Below are 13,746 nucleotides of genomic sequence, written 5' to 3' on the forward strand. Positions count from 1 at the left end.
GAAGTGATGCTGGCCGAGACCTGAGTAGGGGAGTGGGGACAGGCAAGTGGGAGTGGGCCTGGGTGTTCTCTGAAGGTGGAGCCCACTGGGTCCAGGGTGTGAGAGAAAGAGAGTCCAGCACGTTTCCAAAGCTACGTGATAGACTTTCAGACCATTCACAAAATGTCTAAAGATTCCAGGTGTCATGATAGGGCAAAACATTTAATAAGGTCAGATAATCTCCTACAGCAAAAGTTTATTAGTATTTAGAGTTCAGAGGAATTGGGATCCAGCCTTAAAGGCCTCATCTCTGTTCAAGTATTTCAATGGCTTTGATCTCAGATTAAAGGTTGTGATGCAGCTTTAAACTGTTATTATCTCCATTTCAGGTGTCCTGTACATTCTCATCCTTGGAGGCAGAGAGCTATAATGAGATGGGAGCAAAGCGCAAGTATTTACGTCGATACATCTTTGTACTCCCGGCCCCATTCCACTCACTGACCTTTATAGTGTCTGACCAAGTGGTCTAGTGCGTCTTTTCAAAACTGGAGATTTAAATAAGTGGGGTGTGAAACGGCCTTAAATAATAATTATTTCACTCAAATTCCAACCAATAACTTTTTTTAAACATGTGTGGGTGCTTTACCAAAATTCCTTTCTTAATCATCTTTTCTTTTGGTACTTTATTTTATTTATTTTGGCTGCCCCCGGTCTTAGTTGCAGCAGGCGGGATCTTTCTTGCAGCATGCGGACTCTTAGTTGCGGCATGCATGGGGATCTAGTTACCCCACCAGGCGTCAAACCCGGGCCCCCTGCACTGGGATCACAGAGTCTTACCCACTGGACCACCAGGGAAGTCCCAACCAGTAACTTTTTAATAGAAAAGAAAGTCATTAAAAATGCCTTCATGAGAGCGGGTGTAAAAAAAAGAGGTTCAGCTTGGTCCCTACATCTATCAGCTTCAGTTGTGGCCTCCAGGCTCCTTGTTCTCATCTCGGCAAAGTGCCCAGGAGCCGCGGTTGCATGAAGGGCCCTTTCCACCCCAGCACAGCCCAAGCCCGCTCCCCTTGGAGCCCCTGCGGGGCGGGGCCGGGGGCGCGGGCTCCGCCTCGGGCGGTGTTCGGGGCGGAGACGCGTCCCCGCGCCCAGCAAGGCCTCCCCGCCGCGCCGCCCACAAGGCCGCCCGCGCCGGACAGAGCAGCGGCCGGCTCTCGTGCACCCGCGCCCGGTTCCCGGTTCCCCGGTTCGCGGGCGGCGCGTCAGAGGAGGCGGGTGGAGCGCGGGGAAGGCAGTGATCTCGGGCCGCCCGCCGGACACCGATGGCTCAGGCGAGGATCAGCGCCAAGGCCAACGAGGGCCGTTTCTGCCGCTCCTCGTCCATGGCCGACCGCTCCAGCCGCCTGCTGGAGAGCCTGGACCAGCTGGAGCTCAGGTGCGCGGGCCGGCCCTCCGAGCCTGCGGAGGGCGCGCGGGGACCGAGAGCAGGGAGCGCGCGGGCAGCGGGGAGCGGCTGGCAGGGGAGCTGGGCAGCCCCAGGCCCCGCGGAGGGCCGCGCTGGGTCGGCGGGTCCCTTCACAGGAGCGGCCGTGTTCTGGGTCAGCGGCCCCGCACGCTCCGGCGGCCACGCTCCTTCGCGGCTCCAGACCCGAGCGCCGGGAGCGTGAGAACCGAGAAGGGAAAGTTATGGGTACGTTACTCGACATGGGGCTGTGACACTGCGGGTCCGCAGAGCTCCTGGAACGTTCCGTGTGGGGGCCAGGTGTTTCCGGCCCAGTCTTTTCCCATAGTGTATTTTTAGGACAGGCGGCAGTTCAATGGTCCCCGTTGTGAATGACTGATCTCTTTGCAAAATATAAAAATCCATCTGATCCCAGGACGGGAGAGGAGCAGGACCCGTGTCCCCTCCCCCTGCCACTTTCAGCCCGGGTGTGTGTGTGTGGCGGGGGTGGGGGTGGGGGGCTCCTTCTCCAGGTCGCCGCTCACACCTTCCAAATGCTGGTCTCTGGCCCGAGAACACGAGTCAGTTTTCCCTTCTTAACTAATGACGGTGTTATTAAGTAATCAGTGTGTCCATTGCGATAAACACGTGCAAGGTGAGAGTCTGAGTTGTTCTACTGGGGGAAGGTGGGGGGGCGGTCCCGGCGCTGAGGTCCCGGGAATGTGACTTTAGAGAAGGACCCGCGCACTCAGGCGCGCATTTGGGTGACAGGTTACTGCTGACCAGGAGGAGCAGATGTCTCCCTTAATGGTTTGAGTGTTTTTCTGAGTTTGGGAAGATGCAAGAATGTGTTCCTAAGATTTTTCCTGAAAATCTCTCCGAGTGCCTGTTTTGCCGGTTTTCCCAGAGCTCTGAGTGTCTCATTCCTGCTCTTCTCCTGAATTCTTTCCAGGCTGTGCTGTCAATTCCTGTAGAACCGGGCACCACGGGCACTCCTTAGTGGCAAATGTAGTGGCTGGCTTGTATGGAATTCCTAAACAATTTCTAAGAAATTTGGGAAATACTTTTTTTCCTTTAACAGTGAATGAAAACTTGCATGTACTTCCTGTAACTGTTTATGTCACTAAAGTTACTGTGTAAGTTGTGTGCAAGTGTAGTTACAGGAAAATCATACTGAGGCGCCCACAACTCCCTGAAACCACAAGGAATTTTTTTCGCATAGTTTTCACCAGGTTCTGGGTGAGCAAGGGAGTATGTAAGACAAAAATTTTAAGAAGCATTGCATATATGTCTTTATCTCCCTGGATTAATATACCAAAACAAGGGGTCTGTTTGCCAATAAAGTACATTAATAACCAAGTGAATAATTTATTATCATTTATTAATACATATGTTTAAATTGTCATTTATTATTATATATGTGTTTATTATTATTATTATTATCATCATGGGAAGAAACGATGTCTTCTCAGAAAATAAGTTCTCCACCACCATGATTTCATGGAGAGTAATAGAGGGGTCCTGCTTGGAATGAGGCAGATGGAACAAGCTGGACCAGATGGAGCAAAACTAGAGCTCCTGAGTGTCCCTGGGAAGATTATGATTTCTTTTTATGTAGCAGCGAAACAAGTGCCTCAGCGTCTCCTCCAGTCTTTAGAACTTTGAGGGCATGTTCTCAACCATTTCAGGGGTCTCTCTCCCCTAGTTAGAAAGAAAGGATGTTTTCTTAAAGGAACAGGTGGGACGCTGCCCGTCCTTTCTTCAAGCTGATGCACTGTCCTCAAACCTGGTGCCTCACGTAGGGTGGGTACAGAAGCAGTCAGGTACTCATCTTTAAAAGGAGGCCTCTGGTTTTGAATATTATTCTAATGCTTCATTAATGTAAAGTGAATTCTGATTACCATGTGCAAGTGATTAAATAGTAACTTGCTGAATTAACCCTTGAGCTAAGAAAGATTAATATGTGTCTAATTGTTCATTTTAGGGCCTTTTCTAGTAATTTTAGACCTTTGTGAGCTTTGTTTCTTCCTTTTAAAAAAAAAAGTGATGCCGGGCTTCCCTGGTGGTGCAGTGGTTAAGAATCCACCTGCCAATGCAGGGGACACGGGTTCGAGCCCTGGTCCAGGAAGATCCCACATGCCGCGGAGCAGCTAAGCCTGTGTGCCACAACTACTGAAGCCCGTGCACCTAGAGCCCATGCTCTGCAACAGGAGAAGCCACCGCAATGAGAAGCCCGCGCACCACAAAGAAGAGTAGCCCCCGCTCGCCACAACTAGAGAAAGCCTGTGCACAGCAACAAAGACCCAACGCAGGCAAAAATAAATAAATAAATAAATAAATAAATAAATAAATAAATAAAATTTAAAAAAAAGAAACTATTGATAGAATCATGCCTATAAGATCAAGTTTAAAAAGAAAATGTGACATTCATGTGTCATCTTATCTAATAGTTTAATTTCATATTGAGGATGGCAGGGTACTAAGTAGGGTGAAAATTACAGGCTGTACCTAGAAGCTGGTGTTTACTGTTCCCCCACTGTACTAGTTTTGTCAATTGTGGCAGAACATTTTCCATATGAAACTGAAAATAGAATTATGCTCAGTGCTTTATGACCTGCCTTGTGAACTGGTGTCCATGGTGTTTAAAGTGCTTTCAGGTGTTTGGCAGCATCTGACAAATCATTAAAGAAACTCCATTTGTTTCTATATGTTAGCACGACACTAGCCTTTCTTTTTAGACGCCGGCTCACCTCCTTTTTTGCTTCCTCCTAAAAAGGTGATGCCTTTCTCTCCTGGTTTTCATGACCAATTCAAATGGTGTCTGATTTTTCCATTCGTCAGTGGCTCTAAACACTTTGCTTATGATTGTTAACTAATTTAACAGTGATCATAATTCATAAATGATACCCACTAACAGTTATTTAGTTAATGAGCGCTGACTCTGCAGGCCCTGTGCCTTTGTGGAAATTACCGTCACCTCTGTTCTTCAGGCAGGAAACTGAGGCTTGAGAAGTTAAATGACCCGTCCAAGGTCACACAGCTGGAACCCAGGAAGACTGCCTGTAGAGCTTAATACATTATGCCTGAATTTTCTTAGAGTTAAGTATGTCGTGTTTCAAAAATGTAGGAATAGTATATGATTTTACTGAAAGAGGTGAAAATTCCACTTAGATTGGTGTCCCTGAGACCCTGATCTCAGGGACTATTGAACACCTGCTCTGTGCAGGGTGTTGAGTGGCCCCTGAAGGCTCTGGGTGGTGGTGAAGATGCTTGGGACGTGGGGTGTGGAGAACAGCCGAGGGGAACGACAGGACTGGGAGACTAGCTGTTCACAGATGTCCCCAAACTCGTCCTATTGTGGCTCCCTCCCCCGCCATCAGCCAGTCACCATGGCTTCCATGGCAGCCAAGGAATGAAGGATGGGGCAAGGGCGGATGTGGTCATTTAGCTGACAGTTTCACTGCACCAACGTCCCAGGAGCCACAAGACAAGATGGCACCATAGTTAATATCGTATAAGAGCCTGTAATTTAAAAGATCACTGCTTGTAGACATTGTCATGTGAATCTTCCAAAACCCTCTGAGGCAGGAGGAGGACATATGTTCCCTCCTTTAGAAGCGAGCGAATCCAGTCCAGAGGGACTGAGTGGCCGGTCTGAGGCCATCCTGCTCATGCGTAGCTCCTGACACTAAAGCCTAGACCCTTTTTTACACCAGAGTGTCTCAGTAGTGAATGTAATTTATCATTTTGGTGATGATTAGGGAGCCCTTCAAAATCTTAACCTTGCCTAAAATATAAGTGATCTTTGTAGTATACTTTCTTCTTCCCCTCCCCTCCCCTGCCCTCCCCTCCCCTCCCCTCTCCTCCCCTCCTGTCCCCTCCCCTCTCCTCTCCATGTTGGGTCTTCGTTGCTGTGCGCGGGCTTTCTCTGGTTGCAGCGAGCAGGGGCTACTCTTTGTTGCTGTGCGCGGGCTTCTTGTTGCGGTGGCTTCTCTAGTTGCGGAGCACAGGCTCTAGGCGCGCGGGCTCAATAGTTGTGGCTTGCGGGCTCTGGCGCGCAGGCTCAGTAGTTGTGGCGCCTGGGCTTAATTGTTCTGCGGCATGTGGGATCTTCCCGGACCAGGGCTCGAACCCGTGTCTTCTGCATTGGAGACCACTGCGCCACCAGGGAAGTCCCTGTAGTATTCTTTTGATACAAGAATTTTGAATAAGAAACAGGACTATGATTTTAAGAACCTGTTTTAGAAGTAATTTCTTTGAAATAAGTCCATTTGCCATTTCCCCTTTTGATGAAAGCACAATTTCTTGTTATTTACAAGCCTGAGTTCATAATGGTAAGCATGTAATAACGACCAGGAAGCTAGCATTCAAGGCACCAGATCTGGGCATGGACTGCATGCAGTGGTCCCTCAGTGTCTGCAGGGATTGGTTCCAGGGCCCGTGGGGTACCAGAAGCCACAGATGCTCAAATCTTTTCTATAAAATGGTGTAGGAGTTGGCCATCCGTATCCATGGGTACTGCATCTCTATTAACTCATAGCTTGTTTAGTCAATGCTGTCAGTCACTGTGTTAAACTCTACCTGCTTTACTTCATTCAGTCACACCCACCGTCTCATTATCCCCGTTTTGTAAATGAGGAAACTGAGGCAAAGAGAATGTAAGTAACTACTCGAGGTCACTCAGCTAGTAAGTGGCAGCAGCTCTGGCTCGAGTGGCAGGACTGAGGCCCTTGCAGTCCCTGCACACGGCACAGAGCACGTGCCGGGGTGGCTGGCCTGGGAGACCACCTCCCAGCACCTTGTCCCTTGGTCCCAGGCTGCCATCTCCGGGCCCCGGGGACCAGCCGAGGATGCGTGCGCTCCACATTTGTCCTCGCAGGAACATTCTGAGCACAGGTTCTGTTAAAGCTTAGCTGTGATTTCATGCAGAGAGTTTTCCAGGAGCACAGCCCGGGCCAGCCTTACCGTGAGGATCAGTTCTTTCCCAATTTGGACATGTAGCTCTTGCAGGATCTGCTGGTAAAAACAGAGCTGCCCCCCTCTGCCAAGGAGTGTTGTCAAGTGATGTGTTAAGAATGTGAAGGATAAAGTGAGATGGTCCAACACGCCTCTGAACAGAGTTCCAGGAGAAATCACAGAAGGGCAGGTGGAAAATATTTGAAGGTTTAATGGCTAACAGTTTTCTAGAACTAATGTAGACAAAAAGATGTGTATATGAATTGAATTTAAGGCGACCAATAGCTGATAAATATGACTTAAGCAAACTAAGTAGAGAAGTAGGTTCAGCTTTTTAAAAGAAAAAACTAAGCATGTGATGTCCATACACTAGACAGATGTACAGTATTGACGACCTCAAGGGAGGGGAAGGAGGAAGTTGCTAAGGAGACAGTTCCTGCCAGAAGGATTGGGTTTTGAAAAAGGATCACTCAGTAGACGTGGGCCAGGGATAAAGAATGTTCAGGAAGCGGGGGACAGAAGATGAAAGGGCCAAGATGCCAAAAAACCCCTGGGAATCTTTACATCCTGAAGAATGAAATTTTACCTTTGCTATGAAATGAAAAAGGTTTACATAAAATCATACATAAGAAGTTCTATAAAAGATGAAATCTGTTTTTCACAGGGAAAATGCCCTGGCAATTTCTAGCCTTGTGGGACAAAAAATAAAAGTTCCATCTAATTGCCTCTATATTTGGTCTCATTTAATGAAAAAATATCTTCTTTATATGACAGATTTATTATATTTTTTTCTAGAGGGTCTCCTTTCAAACAATTTTCTTGTTAACAACTTCATGAACTTACTAGTATAACTTATTATCATAAATGGAGTGTTCTTCTTTAGAGTAACAATTCTCTCTTTATCATCTTACATTTGAATATAAACTCAGGAGTGCTGGAAAATTAATCTCTTCTTTCAGCATCATCTCATTTACCAATCAAATGACTCATCTGTGCCATTTAAATACTAGAGTCACGTTTGTGTTTTTGCACAAATGTTTCTTGTTAGTGACAACCTGACCACTTTCATGTGTCCCGGGCCCTGAGAGTCTGCTCGTGTGAAATGTGTAAGCACATAATGAATGGGGCTGGAAGGCAGCCTGATGCTGTGTGTTTACTATTTTATAGAATATTGGTTTTGATTGTGTTTTCCAGCCAAATTTGTCACATAAGATTCTTACGAGCTCTTTGCTTCTACTGGCTCTTATAAACACAGAGTCCAACAATGTATTTAGTATCTTGAGAATCGAGACCCTGTGACTGTACAGTGTGTCGGTGCTATTTTGGGGGATAACAGGTGGGTGCCTGTAGGGGAAAAGGCGCGTGTGTGGTTGGGGTGAGGGCCTCCTCCTGTGGCAGGAACACATGCTAGAACACGTGCCCAGGAAGAGAGAAGGGATTAGATCTCCTTGTGATCTGTGTTTCCAAGAGCATCTGAGTACTGGAGGTAGGTCTGTCACTATTTATTTTGCAACAGTTGGCAACTTATCTAGTTGTGTAATAAAAAAAACAAGAGGGGCTTCCCTGGTGGCGCAGTGGTTAAGAATCCACCTGCCAATGCAGGGGACATGGGTTCGAGCCCTAATCCGGGAAGATCCCACATGCCGCGGAGCAACTAAGCCTGTGTGCCACAATTGCTGAGCCTGCGCTCTAGAGCCCGTGAGCCACAACTACTGAGCCCACGTGCCACAACTACTGAAGCCCACGCACCTAGAGCCCGTGCTCCACAACAAGAGAAGCCACCGCAATGAGAAGCCCACACTGCAACGAAGAGTAGCCCCCACTCGCCGCAACTACAGAAAACCCGGGCAGCAATGAAGACCCAACACAGCCAAAAAATAAATAAATAAATAAATGTTTAAAAAAAAAAAAAAAAAATCAAGACTGGATGCTACATTTAAAAAAAAAAAACAAAAAAAAAAACCAAGAAAGTGCCCTGGAAACAGCACTTTAAACACACAGGATTTTGTTTTCTTTCACTCTCATAATTACACAGCCTCGTTCTTTAGTCACTGGTTGTGTTCGTGCGTGTGTGTAGTAAGTGCATGTGTGTATAGTTGCGGGGTTATCAGGGCTTTACACCAAAAACCTACAGAAGCGTTCTCTTTAAATTCGGGAAAAGACAAAGATGCCCTCTCTTAGCGCCACTGTTTAATATAGCACAGGAGGACTTTAGTCAGTGCTATAAAGAAAGAAAAATAGGAGCTGATAGGATTGAAAAGGAAGAGATGAGAATTTTCATTTTTTGTAGATGAAATGATCATCAATCCAGAAGAATAGAAATTAAAAAACCATTAAAAATGAATAAGTGTAAATGAAGGTTGCCAGTTATGACATGAACCTACCAAAAACAGCATTTCTCTAATCAACAATAGCCAACTATAAAATGTAGTATATATGTAAATATATTATTCACAATAGTAACAATATCCAAAATATTCAAAACACTTAAAAGAGTCTGTAAGACTACCATCAAGAATACTTCAAAACTCTAATAAAGAATGTAGAGGAGGGTCTGGATGAAGGAGACACCCTTGGAGGAACTGACAATGTTCTAAAGGTGTCTAATTTATTCCAGTTTTTTGAGAAACCCAATAAACTTACTTTAGAGTTTATGGAGGGATAAAAGTCGAAATAGCTATGTTATTTTTAAAGGTTCGAGGACTGGGGACTTCCCTGGTGGTGCAGTGGTTAAGAATCTGCCTGCCAATGCAGGGGACACGGGTTCGAGCCCTAGCCCGAGAAGATCCCATGTGCCACGGAGCAACTAAGCCCGTGCGCCACAACTACTGAGCCTGCGCTCTAGAGCCCACGAGCCACAACTACTGAGCCCATGTGCCACAACTACTGAAGCCCGTGCGCCTACAGCCTGTGCTCCGCAACAAGAGAAGCCACCGCAGTGAGAAGCCTGCACACTGCAACCAAGAGTAGCCCCCGCTCACCACAACTAGAGAAAGCCCACGCTCAGCAATGAAGACCCAACACAGCCAAAAATAAAAAAAAAAAGATTAGAGGACTGGTCTACCAGATACTAAGGCATATCACAAACAAAGCTGGTGCTATTTTTAAGAAATGGGTGTTGGTGTAAGAACAGTCAAAATACTACTGGATGGAATAGAGATTTCAGAGGCAGACAATCTACAAATCATTGAGGGAAAGATGGATTTGGGGTGCATAATGTTGGGGAAAATGGTTAAATCCTTACCTAACCATATACAGAGGTGGATTCTAGATGAATTACGACATAAGTATGAGAAAAGTGAAACAATCAAGATAATAGAAGGAGATGTAGGAAAGTATGTCCTGACCTAGGGATGGGAGGACCCTGAAACAAAACTTCACAGCATGAGTCAAGGTAAAACAAAACCAAGAAAAGATGGATCTTTTTATTTTTCACTTCAAAATAAGGCTCTCTGTTCAGTGAAGGACCTCCCAGACACAGATCATATAGGATAGGATGGGAGATGATGGTCACAGTGTCTGTCACCAAAGCACCAAGAGGACAGTAACCCCAGTTTAAAAAAGAAAAAATAGGCAAAGGTTGTGAACAAGCTCACAAGGATACAAAGAGATGTCCAAAATTATTAGCAATGAAAGAAATGCAGATTAAGTACTGACATATCACTTGTTAGCCTGGCAAGAGATGGTTAGAAAGTTGGGAGATGCTGAGTGCTGGTAGGGCTGTTGGGACACAGGGACTCCTGGTCCAGCCATTCTGGAGAACAATCCAGGGTGGAGTCAGATGACAGTCCACACACCCTGTGTCTCAGCCGTTCCACGCTGGGATGGATCCTCTTATCAGGGCCATAAGGGGAAGGGTACTCGTGGACGCGTTGTGAGCGGAAGCTGGGGGACAGGGCATGTCTCCGCTAGGCCAGGGAGGGCAGATCAGGTGAGGGACACGGGAACCTGGTGATTCATAATAAAGTATGCTGCTGAGTGAAGAAAGAAACAGTGAGATATAAATAAATTGAAAATAGACAAGTACATGAGTACAGATTTTTTTTGTAAAAACGAATACAAATAGATAAGACACTAAATAGAATGATTGCCCTGTGAGTGGGGAGGAAACTGGAAGCCACAGAGCAAGTGGATTAAAAAGAAAAAAATTACAGAATAAAAAATAAAAAGGAATACGTTTTCGGAAAGTGTTCCTTCCTAACCGTCGTTACCCTTGAGCTGGACTGAGCAGTGGAGAGATGAGGAAGACGCAGCTTCCCTCCAGTAACTGTCCTGTCCCCCGCACTCCGCAGGGTGGAGGCTCTTCGGGAAGCGGCCACGGCTGTGGAGCAGGAGAAGGAGGTCCTCCTGGAGATGATCCACAGCATCCAGAACAGCCAGGACATGCGGCAGATCAGCGACGGTGAGGGCCCCTCCCGGGGCTGAGGGGGGCGGCGGGGGTGCCGCAGAGCCGCTCCTCCAGCCCAGCAGAGACGGGCCAGGCAGGATGTGACAGCAGAGGAAACGGGCACAAGGTCGGCAGCAGAGAAGACAAAAGGAGATGAATGGAGGTGTAACGTAAAGAGGGGAAGGGGAGAAAGGCAGAGAACACAGATCATGGACCCACTAAACCCGGTTCCACAGGAGGGCCGGGTGGCCTGATGCTCTGCACCAGCGGGCGGTGCTCCTGCTAACCGGGCTCCCCTGGGGCCGCACAGGACCGGCCTGTGGGCCGAGCAGCTGGTGCGGTCAAGTGTGCATCCAGGCCCAGACCCACACTGTCACACATCCTCAGAGGGGTCAAGATCTAGTCTGTCTCTTCACTGTCCTGGCCATAGAGCAGTGAATTGGGAAGGAGGTTACAGAGCAGGACAGGTTGCTGATTTCCATATAAATAGTGAAATGATAACCCAGCACCCTCTTCATGCTGGCCAAGACTCAGACTGAATTACTGGCCTGAATTAGTCTGGAGGGGATGAAGTCAGTGCCTCATTTTGAGGCCAGCTTTTCCTCCAGTGTCATGGCTTTTTTTCAGCCAGAATCGGGGCATTGTATTCTGATACACACACAGAATGTGAGGCCCCAAAATATGCCTCTCTGGCCTAAGGATTATTCCGAACTGACTATTTTTGAGAAACTGCAGACACAGGAGGAGGAGCTCTGAAAACAATAGAAGTCACCGTTTTGTAAGGGAAATTTACATTTACATTTTGTAAAGGAAATCATTTGTAAGGGTGTCTCCCTCTCTACCAGGAAGAGGAGGATGACTAAATTACAAGAAACTTTCACCAGTGGAGAAGGCACCTACTGAATCTACATAAGAACCTTACCTTTGTCTATTGTGCCTTTTCTGGGAACCTCCAGAACTTGCCTCCCTCCCTCCTCACCTTCTCTAGCTGAGGGTATTTTGGGTGGAGGCTGGGCCATCTCAGGGAGTTACTCAGTTTCCCTGGGGATCTCCCATGTATACATGGGGTATACATGTCAATAAGCTTCTGGGTTTTTTTCTTGTTAGTCTGTCTTATTACAGGAGGGTCTCAGCCAAAAGCTCAGAAAGGTAAAGGGAAAGTTATCTCCCTCCTCTAATGCACATCCTCATGTAGATCCAGGACATCCAATCTCCTGCTCTAACCAGCACAAAGCCCCAGTTACAGACGCACACCTGCCCCAGCTTCTGCAGACGTGACAACCGCAGAGTCATCTGGCGTCCAATCTGATACTCTTTATAAATTAATCTTATTGCTGTAGTTTTAACTTTTATCTTTAAGAAATTCATAGGTGCTCACAGAATAGATTCAGCCACACAAAAATGCCTTAGTGTTCTTGACATAGATGCGTGTATGTCTCATACTGACTGATATTTCAAACTTTTCATGATTAGGAGAAAGAGAAGAATTAAATCTGACTGCAAACCGTCTGATGGGACGAACCCTGACTGTGGAAGTTTCAGTAGAAACAATTAGGAACCCCCAGCAGCAGGAGTCCCTCAAGCATGCCACCAGGGTCATTGACGAGGTGGTCAGTAAGTTTCTGGATGATCTGGGAAACGCCAGGAGTCACCTGATGTCTCTGTACAGTGCGTGTTCCTCCGAGGTGCCTGCGGGGCCGGTGGATCAGAAGTTCCAGTCCATCGTGATTGGCTGTGCTCTCGAGGATCAGAAGAAAATTAAGAGAAGACTAGAGACCCTGCTTAGGAACATTGAAAACTCTGACAAGGCCATCAAGCTGCTGGAGCATTCTAAAGGGGCTGCTTCCAAAACCCTGCTACAAAACACTGAAAGCAGATTCAACTAGTGTTCCAACCTAAGAGCCCTTATAAATAATCACATAAAAATGATAACATACTATCTTAAGTGATAACTAGTTCTGTTTGTTAGACATAACAACTCATTTGATACTGATAGTTGTTTCCGATGAGGAAAATATCTGTGTTTGTTAGTTTGTGAATAACAATTAAAACTAGAAATATTTTGATTACCTTTCTAGAAGTTTTTAGATTGAATTCTTGTCTTGTACTAGGATCTAGCACCTCATATATATATATCTATATTTTACTATTCTGTGGATGAACACTTAGTATGTGGGGGAAATAAGTGCTCGGCTAGGGGTAAAAGCATCACGGTTCTCTCCTGGGCTTTGTCTGCAAAGACACACGGGCACACACTGACCACGCATCTGCTGTGAGCCAAGCATTGAGCTTGGAATTATGGAAGGGAACCTTCCCTGTGTCTTCTCTTTCATTCAGCAGGTTTTTTAGACATCTATATCAAATTATTTTGAACTTAAACATTTATGCATCTCATAATCTGAATGTTATTTCTTGATAACACGTGAAAACATGACATAAAATGTGAGAAACTTCACCTCTAATTTTACCACTCTGAACTGTATACAGTATATCCACTGCATCTTTTTCCAAATGCATCATTTCTTTAAATTTTTAATCATTACAGAAATACAATGTTGTAACTTGCCTTTAAAAGGAAAAATTAAATACTGTTTTAAAGTCTGCTTTTAATTCTCAACTTAAGAACCTCTATTCCATGTAGTTGTACAATTTACCCATTCCCCTTACTGGACATTTAGGTTGTTTCCAGTTTGTTGCTTATTACTGCAACATACTTGTGTATGTAGAGCTTTTTCCTTCTTTCCTTTGTTTTTGATTTTCTTTGTATAAATAATTCCCAGCAATGGGTTTTACTGGGTCAAAGGGTATATACATTTTCATGGCCTGATATGTTTCCAAAGTTTTTTTGTATAAGAGTTATATCAATTTATACTGTCTTAAATAATTAAAAAGTAGCTGTTTCACTGAGAGCTTTTCAGCATTGAGCATTTTTTTCTAATATTAAATATGAAATACCTTAATTTAGATTGCATTTTGTTCACTAACA

General features: G+C 45.8%; 1 protein-coding gene across 1 annotated transcript; it reads left to right on the plus strand.

The window, feature by feature from the left end:
- The first annotated feature begins 1,146 nt into the window (after positions 1-1,146).
- Positions 1,147-13,658, plus strand: BAG2 (BAG cochaperone 2). The gene is made up of 3 exons (XM_059939035.1): positions 1,147-1,411; positions 10,666-10,775; positions 12,234-13,658. Exons 1-3 carry the CDS (start codon positions 1,299-1,301, stop codon positions 12,644-12,646), a joined length of 636 nt encoding a protein of 211 aa, XP_059795018.1. The 5' UTR covers positions 1,147-1,298; the 3' UTR covers positions 12,647-13,658.
- Positions 13,659-13,746: the final 88 nt, after the last annotated feature.

Source organism: Balaenoptera ricei, chromosome 11, assembly GCF_028023285.1.
Source record: "Balaenoptera ricei isolate mBalRic1 chromosome 11, mBalRic1.hap2, whole genome shotgun sequence".
Taxonomy (NCBI): Eukaryota; Metazoa; Chordata; class Mammalia; order Artiodactyla; family Balaenopteridae; genus Balaenoptera; species Balaenoptera ricei.

What these genes read in the sequence shown, in the direction of transcription:
- BAG2 (XM_059939035.1), top strand. Translation starts at nt 1,299, where the DNA reads ATGGCTCAGGCGAGGATCAGCGCCAAGGCCAACGAGGGCCGTTTCTGC. An exon ending in CTGGACCAGCTGGAGCTCAG is followed by an intron (nt 1,412 to 10,665) that starts GTGCGCGGGCCG and finishes CGCACTCCGCAG; the next exon opens with GGTGGAGGCTCTTCGGGAAG. An exon ending in CATGCGGCAGATCAGCGACG is followed by an intron (nt 10,776 to 12,233) that starts GTGAGGGCCCCT and finishes TTTCATGATTAG; the next exon opens with GAGAAAGAGAAGAATTAAAT.